Raw genomic sequence first — 16,503 nt, forward strand, 5'->3', positions numbered from 1 at the left:
GTGGTTTAATGAATGTGGAAATTAGGGGCAGATAATTATTTTAAAGGCAGTTTTAGAAAAACTTGACTTTTTTTTTCCCCTGAATTATTTCTTTGTTTTATGGTGAGGTGGGAATTATATATAGAACATTTCTTTGAGCTCATTATACTCCAGATGTGCTGTTTCCTTCATTTATCAGTGCCCCATCCACTGTTATCCGTGCCATAATTTGCTTCTATTAACACTTGGCTCTGACATCAGGGTGAAAATAGATCACAGAGCAGAATCATACTAGTTTTACTTTATCGCCTGCATATGAAAGGGGGAATGATGTTCTAATGACAAATAACTTACTCTTTACTGACATTCACTGTACCATGTTAAAATGATCATCCTTCTTTCCATTACTGGTATGTGAGATCTGTAATTGAAAGAGGAGGTAATTATAGTATAATTTTAAATAAGGAGACAGGTGATGTTTTTTATCAGGTGAGGATGATGGCCAGATATTTTAGTTAAGATTTAGTAAAACAATGAATAAACTACTTCTATTATTTTCATTGGTGGGTAACTCTCATTCCTCTTTTTTGAAGGCCACTGATCAATAATAAAGGAACTTAAAGACAGAAGGAACTTAAAGACAGAAGGACATCTCAACCTAGTTTAATAGTTAGGTGTTAGCTGTTTTTTTTCTTTTTAAAAACAAGAGATGTAAACTATGGTCAATTGATTTTAAACTAAGACCTAAGGATATAAAACTTTATGCCCAAATGCATCATGTATCATACTGGATGCATGTTTTAGCTGAAGGCATTCCTGACTGAAGTGCCCGGCTGGCATTATTAAACACATGGCAGAACAAAGAAGACATGTGTCTACCTTAATCTACACTTCATTGAATCCAGGTGGCCATTGCATAACCTAAAGGGATTGATATTTAAAATCGCCTTTACTTTGTAACAATGAATTTAAAAAATCTTTTGGTGGATTTTTCCAATATAGAAATATCCTTTAAAGTTTCAGCCAAGTCAGTGTTGAAAATATTATATACTATTTTTAAAGCAATTGGCTTACTTCCTTAAAAGAAGGAGAAATTTGTGCAAGTTTCATCATGGGACATTTTTTTTTCCCCAGCATTTCTACATCTGCTGGTAAATTGCAGTTTCACTGTTACAGAATTAGTAGATGTCGCCAGAACATAGGATTAACTAGCTAGATAGTTAAATACTTAATTTTCAAAAGCTGTGCTTCCTTTTCAAATGCATTTTCAATTTGCCTCATGAGTTATCTCTCTCACCCAGGCGCATTGATGATGACAAGGGAAGGACCCATGAACTGGAGCACTCGGCTATAAAATGCATGAGAGGAATTCTCTACTGCTATATGCGTCAGGCCGATAAGGTAAAAACACTATAGTGTGGGCTGAAATTCTCACATCATTCTGAGGCATTAATTTAACCAATATAGCAATAGCATCTTCTGAAGAAGAATGTACTTTCAAAAGGTAAAGCCACGTCCTAGGGCAGTCTAGATAGGTTAAAACAGCTCTGCCTTCCCAGCCCAGGGTTTTGAAATACTGAAATTGAAGAAATACCTTAAGCAAGATTGATTGAGAACTGTTATCTGGGCTTGAATTTGTTTGTATTTTGCATCTGGTGTTTGCTTGATAAATACTCAGTTTCTCAGGAACCTCACGATATCCATAATTCTAACCAATATTGTATTACTTAAGAAAATCCTTATCAAAATTCCTTTTGGACATGTGAGTACTCTGGCTTAAGTGAACTTTAGTTTAAGGCTATAACAACTTCATTCATTTACATGTAAAGAGGGCAGGAATTATAGGCTTAGAAAACAGCAAACTTTACAGGGTTATTTTGGAAATTAAAGAAATAATATGCATAATAAAACTTTTTAAACTGTAAAGCTCTATACAAATATAATGTGATATTCCCCCTACTTACATACACCTCTGTGTTTCCAGGTCCTAATATAGTAAGCATCCATATATTGAATATTTACATCAGTGCGTCATGGTTTCCCAAGACCACTCTCAGGTTTGATGATTCATTAGCAAAGATGCACTTCAGTAATTAATGCAGGCAATTTTGATCACTTAATGTTTTGTATATCTCTATCATATGAATACTATATTGTTTTTGTGATAGCACATTTTTTTAAGCCCTGTATCTGAAGTCAAAACGAAAAAAAAAAAAACAACTTATATTCTGTCACCAGAAAATGGCAACCAAACAATGTTAGTTTGCAGAGAAAGTAAATTTATTCACAGCTGATAATAAGAGATATATGAAAAACCTGTAATCTGTCTACTGAGATTTAACTTCGCAAATCATTATTATAAAGGTTTTTCAATGTTTGAAATAAAGTATTATGTCATATTGACATATTTGAATTAAACTTGTATGTCATATAGATTGAAGTAAGTGTGATTTAAGTTATTTTTTCTTATGTGAGAAGTTTACTGTTTATTTCACATTTATCATTTCATGAATGCTTTATGTCTATGAATTCAACTTTTCTCCCAAGGAAACATTGTGAGAGCCATGAATTTCGTATGTTTGCTAACCAGGCTGACGGACTTAAATTATAATTGTTTATCAAAAGGAAGAAAATGATGTAATATAAATTTTTTTCTTTGTGGCTTGTTTAACCAATTGTTAATGTCCTTTTCTAAATATTATTCAACTTTCCTAACCAGTATTCACAATTATGTTTTCTTTTGAATACACTTGAATGTGACTTAAGCTGTCTTGAATTCCTTAAATTACAAAGGATTATCATTTTTTGCCTTATGTAGGAATGATGGTAGACCATTAAAATAAGTGTGAGTTGTAAGAAGGTGTAGGTCACATTAGGATTAGGTATTTCTGCGTACTACAAAATGTAGGGTTTTATAAATTTTAAAACATTTTTATTGTTATAATCTTTCTTGAGTCCCATAACCTTTAGAGTAGGCATGGAGGATATTACTGTAATCCACATACGACTCAGTTGGAATGAACCATGCACCCAGCTCAGTGTGTCCCACCATACCTTCACCTCTTATTGGTGCTCACCATTTCCTTAATGACTCCATAGCAGTAGAGACTGTTACCATATTTTTATTTTTTAATTGCATTTTATTTATTTATTTTTGAATTTTTTTTTTTTATGCAGCAGGTTCTTACTAGTTGTCTATTTTATACATATTAGTGTATATATGTCAATCTCAATCTCCCAATTCATCCCACCACCCCCACCCCCAGTTACCATATTTTTAAATATGAAATTATATCTTTTGGCCTTCACTTAAAACTGAAGTAAAACATATTTGTAGTGTTCAAGTGCTCTTTAACCTTAAGGCTCATCTTCTGAAGTAAAATCATGACTTCGAAAGTTTAAGGCTCTCCACTTTTGTTGCTTCTCATTGTAAAGCATGCTTCCTGACATATTTTCTAATAATACTACCTAAAGGAGATATTTTAACTTATTATGAATTTGAGTGAATAGAGTTTTCCTTGATTTGAAGAATGTAGAGCAATCTGATTTCTATTATTGGCTTGCTGCTTGTATTAATTTCTACTTATTAACATTAGGACGTTTTTTACCTTTAAATGTTCATATACCTATTTTTATTAACACTTCTTAAGGAGAAGCATTCAGATTTCAAAATTGATTTAGTCTGCAGTTAGTAGTTCAGCAGGCAGGGATTTGCTTTACAATAGGCTATGAATGTTGCTGTCTCTATCTCCTTCAAAAATTTATTTAAAATGCTACCAAGTAGTTTCTAATTCATGAGAAATCATTAAACTTTTATAAAGTTTATTTTTCCAGGATTCCCTTATGAGATGATTTTTCCCACCTAAGTGCATATTTTAAGTCTATAAATTAAGAATGGATGACAGCATACTCAGTACCTTTTCCTGAATGATAAACTACTTATTCACAATGATTAAAGTTTTCAGGAAAAGTCTAAATAAAATACAAGAATAAAAAACATTATTCTAGATTTTTTTAATCTAGAAAATTTTACTTTGATTATTCTTTATTTTTACTTGCCAAATGCCAGATATCATACAATACTAATTGATGTCCTCTTGATTTTGACTGCTTTCAAGAGTACTTTTTGTCTATATTTTACATACAGTATGCCCCATTAATTGTCAAAGCTTATAGAGTTTGGGTCTTTTATTTTTTCTGAAATTTTAAATTATTTGTCTTTAACAGCTTTAAGACTCAAAGCATAATTATATAATTCCCCACTTGAGCATCTTTAATCATTTAGTAATTGCTTTTCTCCTGACACAGTGATTGAATGAATATAAATTCTCATGCTGGGTACTTGTGTGTCTTGAAGACAAATGACAAACACTGCCTTGTCAACTGCAGCAATCACTTTATTAAACTAAGAAAACCTTATCCATCTAGATCCTTATCAAGTGGGCAAAATGTATTTTGTTTTAATTTAACCACATTTTTGTCTATGAGCCCAGAATAATGTTCAACACTTTGAGATAATAGTCATGGTACTGTGAAAGTAGTGACCACATTGATTTCTATTTGTGTAGTCTAAGACAGGAGTCCCCAGCCCCTGGCCCGTGGATGGGTACCGGTCTGCAGCCTGTTAGGAACTGGGCGGTACAGTAGGAGGTGAGCAGCGGGCGAGCGATTGAAGCTTCATCTGCCGCTCCCCATCAGTCTCATTACCACCTGAACCATCAACCCCCCACACCCCCACCAGTGGATCAGTGGAAAAATTGTCTTCCATGAAACCGGTCCCTGGTTGGGGACCGCTGGTCTAAGACTATTGCCAGCAGTTTCAGATACTGAGAAAGGGTAGCCTTCTCACCTTCTCTGAGTTAACACTGGATAGCTTGGTCACTACATAGATAGAGGGTGTACATCCCTACCTTTACCCTCACTCTCTCATTTCTGATTATCTTTTGATAGGTCCTGACTTTCATTTTGTTGATTTCAACCATAGGGAGAGCTTATTTGTTTGTGCAGGGCTCTTGGGGGTGCAAAGGTGTGTTAGCTCTCTAGCACAGTACTGTCAAATAAATTTTCTGTGATGATCTAAATGTTCTCTGTTACTGTGTTGAACAGTTACAGAAGTCACTAGTCATATGTGGCTGTTGAATACTTGATATGGGGCCAGTGTAACTGAAGGACTGAATTTCTAAATTTTATATAATTGTAATTTAATTTAATTAGTCACATGTAGCTAGTGGCTACCATATTGGATAGTGTGACTTCTAGAAGCTTGTAAGATAGTGGGAGATACAGACAACTAATGAAAATAAAAGACTGGAGAAACAATTGAGTGATAAGCACCCTGATGTAGGAGTCCAAAGGAAGGAATTTTAGTTGGGGTTCAGAAGGGACTTTATAAAAGAAGGTTTTGTGGGGTTTTTTTTGAGATAAGACTTTAAGGATGGAGAAGAAATTTGAAGGTAGAGAAGAGAATATGGTTCTATGTGGTTCCTTAGCCAAGTGAAACAAGACAAGATCATGAACACCCAGATACCATCAAATAGAGAAGAAAGTCATTGCCTTACATAGAGCTATGTGTTATTCTATTCATTCTCTGTTCCTATTCATCTCATACTTCCAGGAACTAGTACTTGGCATACTTGGCATATAACTGGTCAGTAAATGTTTGCCGAATTGAATTAATATCTGTTTGTTCTTGGAGTTTGTCTTTTTGTCATTTAGTAATTACTTAGTATTCTAAAATGGTTAAATTTTTCGTTTAGTTAATAAGTAAAGGTATGGCCTATATTTGCTTGGAATTGGTGCCTTAGAAATGAGAGTATGTGTGGCAAAAGAAATGAAAACACGTTGACAAGAGCATGGGTTACAATTTGTGATCCTTGGAGAAAGAAAAAGCATTTGAAGTTTTGAACACTTACTGAATTAGAATGTCGCCTGAAGCACTCTTTCATTGAGTGTCATGTAAGCATTTCCAAATAGCAGTACAGTGGGATACAATCCCTGAAATCCTGTCCAACAGAGTAAACCGTTATTTGACTCTAAAATAAGATGCAAAACATTACAAAAGCCAATGCTACTATATTAACAAGCTCCCTATTACACTTGAGTTGCTATGTTTGTGAAATATCAATTAAGTATTTAACAATCGTGTTAACTGTTAAATTACTAGTTATGAGTTGTCTGTGTTTTGTTTCTTTAGAAAAAGTAATAACATTTCTGCTTTTTTCTATCCTCTGTCTATAAGCTGTTGCTTTCCCCATTAAAAAATGTCTTGAAAAATAATTTATAATCTCTGATCTTGGATAAAAATGTGAATTAGTAGCATTATTCAAATTTTATATTTGATTCTAGGTCCAGCAGTTTAAGCAGGATCCACGCTCGACAACATGCCTTCACTCTGTTTTCAACGTACATACAGGAGATGAGATTCTCTCCTATGAGGAATATGGTCATCTTCAGGTAAAAAGAGAAGATTACAAATTTTCTTCTCCATTTATACTCTACATCATAGAAGATTTGAGGCTATTTACAATTTTTAAAAAGTAGATTTCATAAATTGTTCAAAACAGTAGTAGAAAATCAACCACGAAATGAAGAAATCCCACCAGGACTGAATTAGGTATTGTGATTGAACATTAAATTTGACTGTGTTATTGGTCCAAAAGCAAAAAGGGCAGGTGGATAGATTATAATATTATTACTATCTAGAAGAAGGAATCCTACAGCTCTTTCAGTGACAAAAGCTTGTTCTTATTACCAAATTTAGAGGAATTTCAATATTTAGGAACTAGGGAATAAAAGACAATTAGCAGTAATATAACAGCAAATCAGAAGTTTTTGTTACATGACAGTTCATTTTTAATATATCAACCTTCAATAACGTTAAAAACATACCACTAAAATGTAATTCCAAAGGCATTTCTGGAGTCTATAAATTTTATCTTACATACTATATTAAATTTTGTATATAAATGTTATATGCTAAGAATACAGCATAAGACTGTTTTGTTTTCACTTTTTCTCTCACATCTGTGTACTCCTTTTAGCAGGACATCCTATTGCCTTGTTTCTAGGATACAAATATTATATATGCTGTTTATCTTTAATGGATTTTCTTCCTGTTCATCATTTGGTTCTGTAGTCTTTAGGATAGAATACTTATTATTCATATATTCCTTACTAAAATAAGAGTGTCTCCTTTGTATAGTTCCTCTCTCTCTAGAGATCTGAAATGTCTTAAGTATGACTCCTCCAAACACAGAAAGTTGTGTCCCCATTTCTAGGCAGCAGAAACTCTTACACTTATTTGTAACCTGTTCCTTGGAGTTTTAGTGTTACATGAATATGTAGCTGCTCAACCTTCTCCTTGTAATTATCACCTAATTAGGTTTTCTGTACCTTTTGCTTTGACAAATATGTTTACTATTGACATAGGGTTTTCAGAAGATAGTGGCTCACTTATTTTTGTAGCTCAGAATTTAAGCTCAGTGCCTGGCACACGGTAGCTTTCAAATAAATGCTGGTCAACCTGTTATTTGGTAGTCCCTGTACAATTTACCACTTACTGTTATTTTCTCACAGAAGCCTCCTGAAATTCAGAGCAGTGAGCTCTTTGAGGTGTTTTTGTAAGTGGCTGTCAATAGTAATGAAATTTCTTTGAGGTCATTTCTGACAGGCCAGTGTCAGTGCTCTAAGAAAATATTTGGGTGACCTTGGCAATGGGATGAAACTCTTCCCTACTGTGATCTGAGAAAAGTCCCTCAAGAGTTGATGTTGACCTAAAATACCTAAAAACTGGAATACTCTGTCTTTTTATGTGGCCCACTTGGACCTTGACAAGACCCCCGACACACACTGGACTTTGAGTGCTGGGAAATCAGGAGATGTTCACAATAGTCCTGGTTCCTGAGAGAGCTACCCCCACTGGTAGGCCCTGGCAGCACAGGGCTGCTTTGTCCAAGGCATCTAGGGCACAAATAATTTTCTGCCCCAACTTTCTGTCAATTATTCAAAAAGGACTGGAGGAGAGTCAAGGAAGGCACAAGGTACCAAGGCTGTTATTGGGTAATAATCTTTTGGGTTAGAATTATATGGGGAGAAAATTACATCTTGCCTTCTCTTTGTTTTTAACTCAAGTTAGCAGTTTCTTGGCTAAATGAAAAATTTTCACTGCTTCCCATTTATTTATTTGTTTGTTTATTACATAACAGCTTTATTGAGATATAATTCACATAATATACAGTTCGCCTATGTAAAGTATATAACTCAGTGGTTTTTAACATATTCACAAAGTTGTGCAGCCAACATCACAGTCAGTTTCAGAACATCTTCATCACTCCATAAAGATATCCTGTACCTATTAGTAGTCACTCCCCATCTCCTTCAAAGACCCCAGCCCTAAGCAATTACCAGTCTACTTTCTGTCTCTGTGAATAAGCCTATTTTGTACATTTCATATAAATGGAATCATACAACATACGGTCTTATGTGACTGATCTCTTTCATTTAGTGTAATGTTTTCAAGGTTTGTCCATGTTGTAGTATTTATCTTTCACTGCTTGTTTTCTGTAAAAAATTTACACATCCTATTCAGAATTCTATGAGAATCTTTATTTTTGGTTAAAGTGGACATTATTGTCTTTTTCTTTGTTTTGTTTAGATCATATAATGTTTATCTTTAATAAACTAATAAACTAAGAGAAAAAACTCATTTGTTCATAAATAGATTTTAAATTATTGATTACTGTGTTCCAGCAGTTGCTTACATAAGTTCTGTATTCTCTGAATACAAGATGCACTGCCTATTGTTTATGGTGTACTGGCATAGTCCTAATGTCTTAATTGCCAAACAGTTTTTTCATTTACATACATTTGAGTTGGATTGACATTACATAGCCTGTGGGGCAAAACTGTTTCAAAGTAGAAGTACTCAGATCTAGAGTTTAAAAATAAATCTTAGAAAGCAAATGTTGTAAAAATAGTCCCTAATCAGCTGTTAATAACCATCACAATGAATTTGAGGATTTTAGAGTTTTACATACAAAGCTGAGCTTTTATTATTATGAACTAAATCCATAGCTCCTTTATTTTTCATAGGAAAGGGAATAGTTTTTATATGCCATTACTACAGCAAAAGACTTGTAATTTTAGCTTTTACATTTAATTTCATAACATAGTATTTTTGTTGTTTCCTTTAACCTATTATAATGTTTGTTTTCAGATAAATGCAGTGTCACTCTATCTCCTTTACCTTGTGGAAATGATTTCCTCAGGACTCCAGATTATCTATAACACTGATGAGGTATGATTTCCCCAAATTCTCTAGTAGTAAATTTCATCTCTGAGAATATCTTTCTTCTTTTTCAAACTTATTTTTAGTTGTATAAAATGGATTACTAAATTCATATAGCCAGATACTAGATTTTGGATACTCAGGCAAAAAGTCTTTATATTTTCAATGCAAAGCACTTTAAAAATGAACAAAATATGTAACAGGTTATAAAACTTTACTCCTCTGAAGGCTATATTTCAAGTGGTCTGAGATAAAAACTTGTAACTTTCAGAAATTTTAGTAACAATGAAAATAAAATAGCATTTGCAGATTTTCTTAGAATTATTATGTCTTCTTTCATATCATTGCTTTTTGTAACCCATCCTTTTAAAAGTAAAAAAATACGTTTATTATATTTTGTTATTTTTATTTGTCCAACCTCAGTAGAGTTCTTGATGCTTTCCAAAAGATAAGCACCATTTTCTCATTCTTATTAGGAAATTTGAAAATAATGTATATGACAAAGTTGAGAAACGTTTCTTTCATAGGCAATAATGCTTGAACAAACACACAGACAGACCCACGTGCTGACACATTTTGAAATATGGCCACAGTTGAAGCAAAAAGCTTTCATTATTGAGATGGTACATACAATGAGAATTCCATCAAAAAGCAGGTATATTATATACTTATTATTTTTCTCCTGTGATCCATGCAGGGAGAACAATTGTATCATATACTAAACACCAAAGTCATCACTGAACTGCACTGAGGGTGCTGTGAAATTGGTACATGTAGTCCTGCCCTCTAGTAGTTCATAATCTTATACATTCATCCAGTTGTGCCTTTTTAATACACATAAGTAAAACCTATTTAGAAGTGTAGCTAAATAATAAAGAAACAATAATGATAAGAAATTAGGACTTTCCTGCTGGCTCAGTGGTTAAGAATCCGCCTGCCAATGCAGGGGACCCGGGTTCAATCCCTGGTCCGGGAAGATCCCACATGCCGTGGAGCAACTGAGCCCGCGCGCCACAACTACTGAGCCTGCGCTCTAGAGCCTGTGAGCCGCAACTACAGAAGCATGCACACCTAGAGCCTGTGCTCCGCAACGAGAAGCCACTGCAATGAGAAGCCCACACACCGCAACAAAAAGTAGCCCCTTCTCGCCACAAGCAGAGAGAGCCTGTGCGCAGCAATGAAGACCCAACGCAGCCAAAAATAAATAAATAAATTTATTAAAAAAAAAGAAGAAACCTTTGGGACCAAATAAGTTTTAGATATCAAATTTTTTTGTGTGTTTTGAAAAGGTGATAAGATACCTTATTTATGTTATAACCCCAGCAGGGTTTAGGGCAAAACCACATACATAGCCCCTTAATATTTTTACATTGACATATGCATATTCACATAAAGTGCGATAAATAAGGCAGATAATCTGAGGTCAGTTATGGGTTTTGCTGACAAATGAATTAAGAAAAAACGAGTTTCAGAGTTTGTGGGATTTTCATATTGTAAATAAGAGATGGTAGACCTTAATACTAATTAGAGGTGGAGGGGAAAAACACATTAAACAAAGAAAAATTAAGAACTGTGGTCTAGTGCAGTTTGAGTTAGGAGAAAGAAGTCAGAGTTTTCACCAAGTAGGGGAGATTTGAACTGCGACTAAAGGAAGGTTCATAGAAAAGTGTTACAGTTGAAATGAGCAAGACCAAGCCCAATTGGAATCTATGCTTCCTGTCAGACTGTGGAGTACATATAGGCATGCAGGCTTAGGGTGGGAAGATGATGGAGGGTTTGAATGTTAGACATGAGAATTGTGATACTGTGTCAAGATTCACAGAACCTTTCTGACAACAAAAATTGTGTGAAAAATAGCAGACCTTGGTGTCAGAATGATATGGGGGATAAAGAAGACACAGTAGCCACAGATGTGTTTCTAGATCTAGAGCATAGTAAACCAGTGGTCTTACGGTGAAAAACAGAATTCAGAAGTACTTACAAATGGTGGAAGAATTTAGAACATGGTGTTTAATGGAAAATCCAAATGGATATATTTCATAATTGGATATAAAACAAAGGTATGGGTTATAAGTATTCAAGGGCTAGAATACCAGAATTGGAGAATTATAAATATGCATTGCAAACATAGAATGTTAATTAATTTTTTTTTAGTCAGATTGTTTTCTTTTGTTGAGTTTTAAGTGTTCTTTGTATATTTTGGATAACAGTGCTTTATCAGGTGTGTCTTTTGTAAACATTTTCTCCCAATCTGTGGCTTGTTTTCTGAATCTCTTGACATTATTTTTCACAGAGCGCAAGTTTTTAATTGTATTGAAGTCCAGATTATCAATTATTTCTTTCATAAATTGTTTCCTTGACGTTTTATCTAAAAAGGCATCACTATACCCAAGGTCATCTAGATTTTCTCCTGTGTTGTCTTCTAGGAGTTATAGTTTTGCTTTTACATTTAGGTCAATGATCCATTTTGAGTTTATTTTTGTAAAGGATATAAGTTCTGTTTCTGTATTCATTTTTTTGTTTTAATGAGGATGTCCATTTGTTCCAGCACCATTTGTTGAAGAGACTGTCTTTTTTCCATTGTTTTACCTTTGCTCCTTTGTTAAAGATCAGTTGACTATACTTATGGGGTTCTATTTCTGGGCTCTCTTTTCTGTTCCTTTGATCTGTTTGTTTATTTTTTTGCCAGTGCCACACTGTATTGAATACCATAGCTTTATAGTAAATCTTGAAATTGGGTAGTGTGATATCTCCGACTTAGTTCTTCTTCAAAATTGGGTTGACTATTCTGGATCTTTTGCCTCTCTGTAAAAACTTTAGAATCAGTTTGTCAATATCCATAAAATAACTTGCTGGTACTTTGGTTGGGATTGTATTGAATATATATATCAATTTGGGAAGAACTGATAGCTTTACAACATTGAGTCTTCCTATTCACGAACATGAAATACCTCTCCATTTATTTAGTCCTTCTTTGATGACATTAATCAGTTTTGTAGTTTTCCTCATATAGATCTTATATATATTTCCTTAGATTTATACCTGTTTCATTTTTGAGGATGTTAATTTTAGATTCCACTTGCTCATTGTTGATATATAGGAATGTAATTGACTTTTATATATTAAACTTGTATCCTGCAACTTGTTATATTTGGTTATTAGTTCCAGGGGTTTTTTGTTGATTGTTTTGGACTTTCTGCATAGATGATCATGTCATCTGCCACCAAAGACAGTTTCATGTTTTCCTTCCCAATCTGAATACCTTTTATTTCCTTTCCTTGCCCCATTAAGTTAGCAAGGACTTCCAGTATGATCTTGAAAAGGAGTGGCCAGAAGGAACATGCTTGCCTTGTACCTGATCTTAGTGAGGAAGCATTGAGTTTCTCACCATTAAATATGATTTTAGTTGTATATATTTTGTAGATAGTCCATTTCAAGTTGAGAAAGTTCCCCTCTATTCCTAGTTTACCAAGAATTTTTGATCATGAATCAGTATTGGATTTTGTCAAATACTTTTCTTCATCTGTTGAAATGATCATGTGATTTTTCTTTATTAGTCTTTTGTTGTGATGTATTATAGTAATAGATTTTCTAATGTTGAATCAGCTTGGCATGCCTGAGATAAATTCTACTTGGTGTGGTGTAATTCTTTTTTATACTTTTTTGGATTCAGTTTGCAAATATATATTTTTATAAATTTATTTATTTTTGGCTGCACTGGGTCTTCATTGCTGCGTGCGGGCTTTCTCTAGTTGTGGTGAGCGGGGGCTACTCTTTGTTGTGGTGCATGGGCTTCTCCTTGCAGTGGCTTCTTTTGTTGTGGAGCCTGGGCTCAGTAGTTAGGGCACACGGGCTCAGTAGTTGTGGCTTGCGGGCTCTAGAGCGCAGGCTCAGTAGTTGTGGCACACAGGCTTAGTTGCTCTGCGGCATGTGGGATCTTCCCAGACCAGGGCTTGAACCCATGTCCCCTGCATTGGCAGGTGGATTCTCAACCACGGCACCACCAAGGAAGCACAATTTGCAAATATTTTTTTGAGGATTTTTGCATCTATGTTGAGAGTTATTGGTCTGTAGTTTTCTTAAAATGTCTTTGTCTGGTTTGGGTGTTAAGGTATTGCTGGCCTCCCAGAATGGGTTAGGAAGTATTCCCTCTGCTTTTATCCTTTGAAGGAGATTGTAGAGAATTGATAAAATTTCTTCCTTAAATGTTTGGTATAATTCACCAGTGAACCCATCTAGAACTGATGCTTTCTGTTTTGGAAGGTCATAATTATTGATTCAATTTCTTTAATAGATACAGGTCTATTCAGATTATCTGTTTCTTTTTTTGTTGTTGGTTTTGTTTTATTGTGGCTCTCAAGGAATTGGTCTGTTTCATCTGGGTTATCAAATTTATGAACATAGAGTTACTCTTCGTATTCCTTTACTTACTCTTAATTGCCATGGGAAATGTAGTGATGTCCCCTCTTTTGTTTATGTTAATAGTAATTTGTGTCCTCTCTCTTTTTTCCTTAGTTAGCATAGCTAGAAGCTTATTTATTTAATTTTCAAAGAACCAGCTTTTGGTTTCATTGATTTTTTTCTCTTAATTTCCTTGGTTTTCAATTTCATTGGTTTCTGTACTAATTCTTATTATTTCTTTACTTATTCTTCCTTCGGATTTAATTTGCTCTTTTTCTAGTTTTCTAAAGTAGAAACTTAGAATATTGATTTTAGATCTCTTGTTTTTTAATATATGCATTCAATGCTATAAAGTGAATTAAAATTTTGAAAAGCTGTTTCATGTCATTTTTTTTTGACCCATATAGTAGTAGTATTATGTTATATAATCTTCATGTTTGGGGATTTTCCAGTTGTCTTTCTGTTATTGATTTCTAGTTTAATCATTTGTGGACTGAGAGCATTGTATGATTTATATCTTTTTACATTTGTTAAGGTGTGGTTTTGACCCAGAATGTGGTCTGTATTTGTAAGTGTTCCATGTAAGCTTGAGAAGAACATATATTCTGCTGTTCTGCAGTGAAATAGTCTGTGAATGTCCTTTATATCCAGTTGATTGATGATGTCATTGAGTTCAACTATATCCTTACTGATTTTCTGCCTGCTGGATCTGTTTCTTATAGAGAGGTGTTGAAGTCTTAAACTCTGATAGAGAATTCATCTGTTTCTCTTTCCAATTCTGTTGCTTTTTTCCCTCACAATTTGATGTTGTTAGGCATATACATGTTAAAGATTGTTATGTCTTCTTAGAGAATCAACTCCTTTATTATTATATAATGCCCTTCTTTATCCCTAATAACTTTCCTTCCTTTGAAGTCTGCTCTGTTTGAAATTAAATAGCTATTTCAGCTTTCTCATCTGGTGATTAGTGTTAGCATAGTATATTTTTCTCCATTTATTTTCTTGAAATCTGTATGTGTCTTTATAGTGAAAGTGGGTTTGTTATAGACAACATATAGTTAGGTCATGGTTTTTGATCCACTCTAACAATCTCTGTCTTTTAATAGGTGCATTTGGAACGTTGACATTCAAAGTGATTATTGATGTGGTTGGATTACTATCTGCTGTATTGGTTACTGTTTTCTATTTGTTGCCCTTATAGTTTGTCTATTTTTGTCTTCCACTCTTTTTTTCCCTTTGCTCTAATTGAGTTTTTTAATATGCTTCTGTTTTCTCTCCTTTTTTAGCACATCATTTACATTTCATTTTTTTCCTACTTTTTTTACTTGTTGCCCTGGAGTTTGCAATATACATTTACAGTAAGTCCACTTTCAAATAACACTATACTACTTCACACATAGTGTGAGTACTTTATAATAACAAAAAAATCCTAATTCTTTCCTCTTATCCCTTGTATCTTTGCTGTCATTTATTTTATTTATATATAAGCATACATAAACATATACACACATAAGATATAGTCATAAACATACATAATCAGTTATCAATACATTGTCGCTATTATTTTGCTATGATTAGGCAGTATTTATTTATTTATTGGGTGAAGTAAAAAAGAATAGCTTTATTGCTTTGCCAGGCAAAGGGGGCTACAGTGGTCTAATGACCTCAAAACTGTGTGTACCTACCTGGAGGAGGTAGTGAGGAGTTTTATAGGAACGGTTCAAAGAGCGCGTGATCAGCTCATGGACCTAGGCAGTCTTCTAGTTAGCCTTCTATAATCCTACGGTTAGGTCCCAGTCTGTTAGTTAGCCTGTGCCTCTGGACTATGAACTTCATAAGTGTTTTCAGTTTTTTTCTCTCCCCTTAGGTAGGACAGGATGGCTCTGGTAGGCTGGAATTGAAAATTTCTGTTCCCCATGTGGAAGGTTAGAGCTGGCTGGAATTGGGTATTTCCCTTCCCCAGTCAGTTAGGCTCTGAAAATAGCCCAGCAGGTCTGGCTTTGATTAACTAGTTTCCCCTAAGGGGAGACCCTCTTAAGAAAAACAGAATGTTTCAATGTATTTCAAAATGGTTACTTTTTCCCTCTTCTTGCTGGAAGCTACAGGGGATTTTCCTAGGATATTTTCTGTGGGAACCTGGCTGAGTTCTTGGAGGTAAATCTCACAATACTGTCGGGACCCTGTTATGACTGGGTTGCCCTGGAGTTTTTACCTTTCAAGAGTTTTTAAGTGAGCCTCTAGCAATTTGTCAGTTACAGTTCAGATTTTACTACCCCAGCACTGATTCCCTAGGTGGTTTCTGCTCATGAGTCTATGCTCTAGGGAGCCATAACTGCCTGTTTTTGCCTGTGGGTCTCTCCAGTCTTGGGACAGCAGTTTGCTCTGTGTCCTCCCCCCTCTCATGGATCCAAGAAGAGTTAAAAAGCTTTTTATTTGTTAGGATGAAGTGGAATGGCAATTTCTAAACTCCTTTTTTGCGGAACTGGAATGTAAGTGGTATTTTAGTTTTACTTATGGGACTTATTAGCCAAAAATGCCTTCTTGGCCAACTATTACACCATTCATGCAGCCTGAGTATACTGCCTCACTTGGGCCCAGCCCTGGTCCTAAAGTCCTCCTAAGAGGGGGAAGAAGCAAGTATATGGACTATATACTTAAGAAGTTTGTCATAAGAGGAAGAAGGATTTAGATGGTTTCAAATCTTTTAACTTGGAGACCTGACAAGTATTAAGTATTTCCTGTACGTTTTATAGAATCTAAATAACTCTAAAGACCATGGAAAAGCTGAAGACATCAGGTTTTATAAAATTACACCACAATTTTTATATGGGCAGGTT

General features: G+C 34.5%; 1 protein-coding gene across 4 annotated transcripts in view; it reads left to right on the forward strand.

The window, feature by feature from the left end:
• PHKB (phosphorylase kinase regulatory subunit beta) overlaps positions 1 to 16,503 on the forward strand; it is a 193,773-nt gene that overhangs the window by 29,996 nt on the left and 147,274 nt on the right. For all 4 annotated transcript variants that reach the window (XM_027092140.1, XM_027092138.1, XM_027092141.1 and 1 more), the window contains 3 exons: positions 1,281 to 1,380; positions 6,325 to 6,432; positions 9,194 to 9,274. In XM_027092140.1, coding sequence (XP_026947941.1) covers positions 1,281 to 1,380; positions 6,325 to 6,432; positions 9,194 to 9,274 — 289 coding nt within the window. The remainder of the gene's footprint in view (positions 1 to 1,280; positions 1,381 to 6,324; positions 6,433 to 9,193; positions 9,275 to 16,503) is intronic.

The sequence above is a fragment of the Aethalodelphis obliquidens genome, unplaced genomic scaffold, assembly GCF_003676395.1.
Source record: "Aethalodelphis obliquidens isolate GAN/ISIS:26980383/991018 unplaced genomic scaffold, ASM367639v1 scaffold75, whole genome shotgun sequence".
Lineage (NCBI taxonomy): Eukaryota > Metazoa > Chordata > Mammalia > Artiodactyla > Delphinidae > Aethalodelphis > Aethalodelphis obliquidens.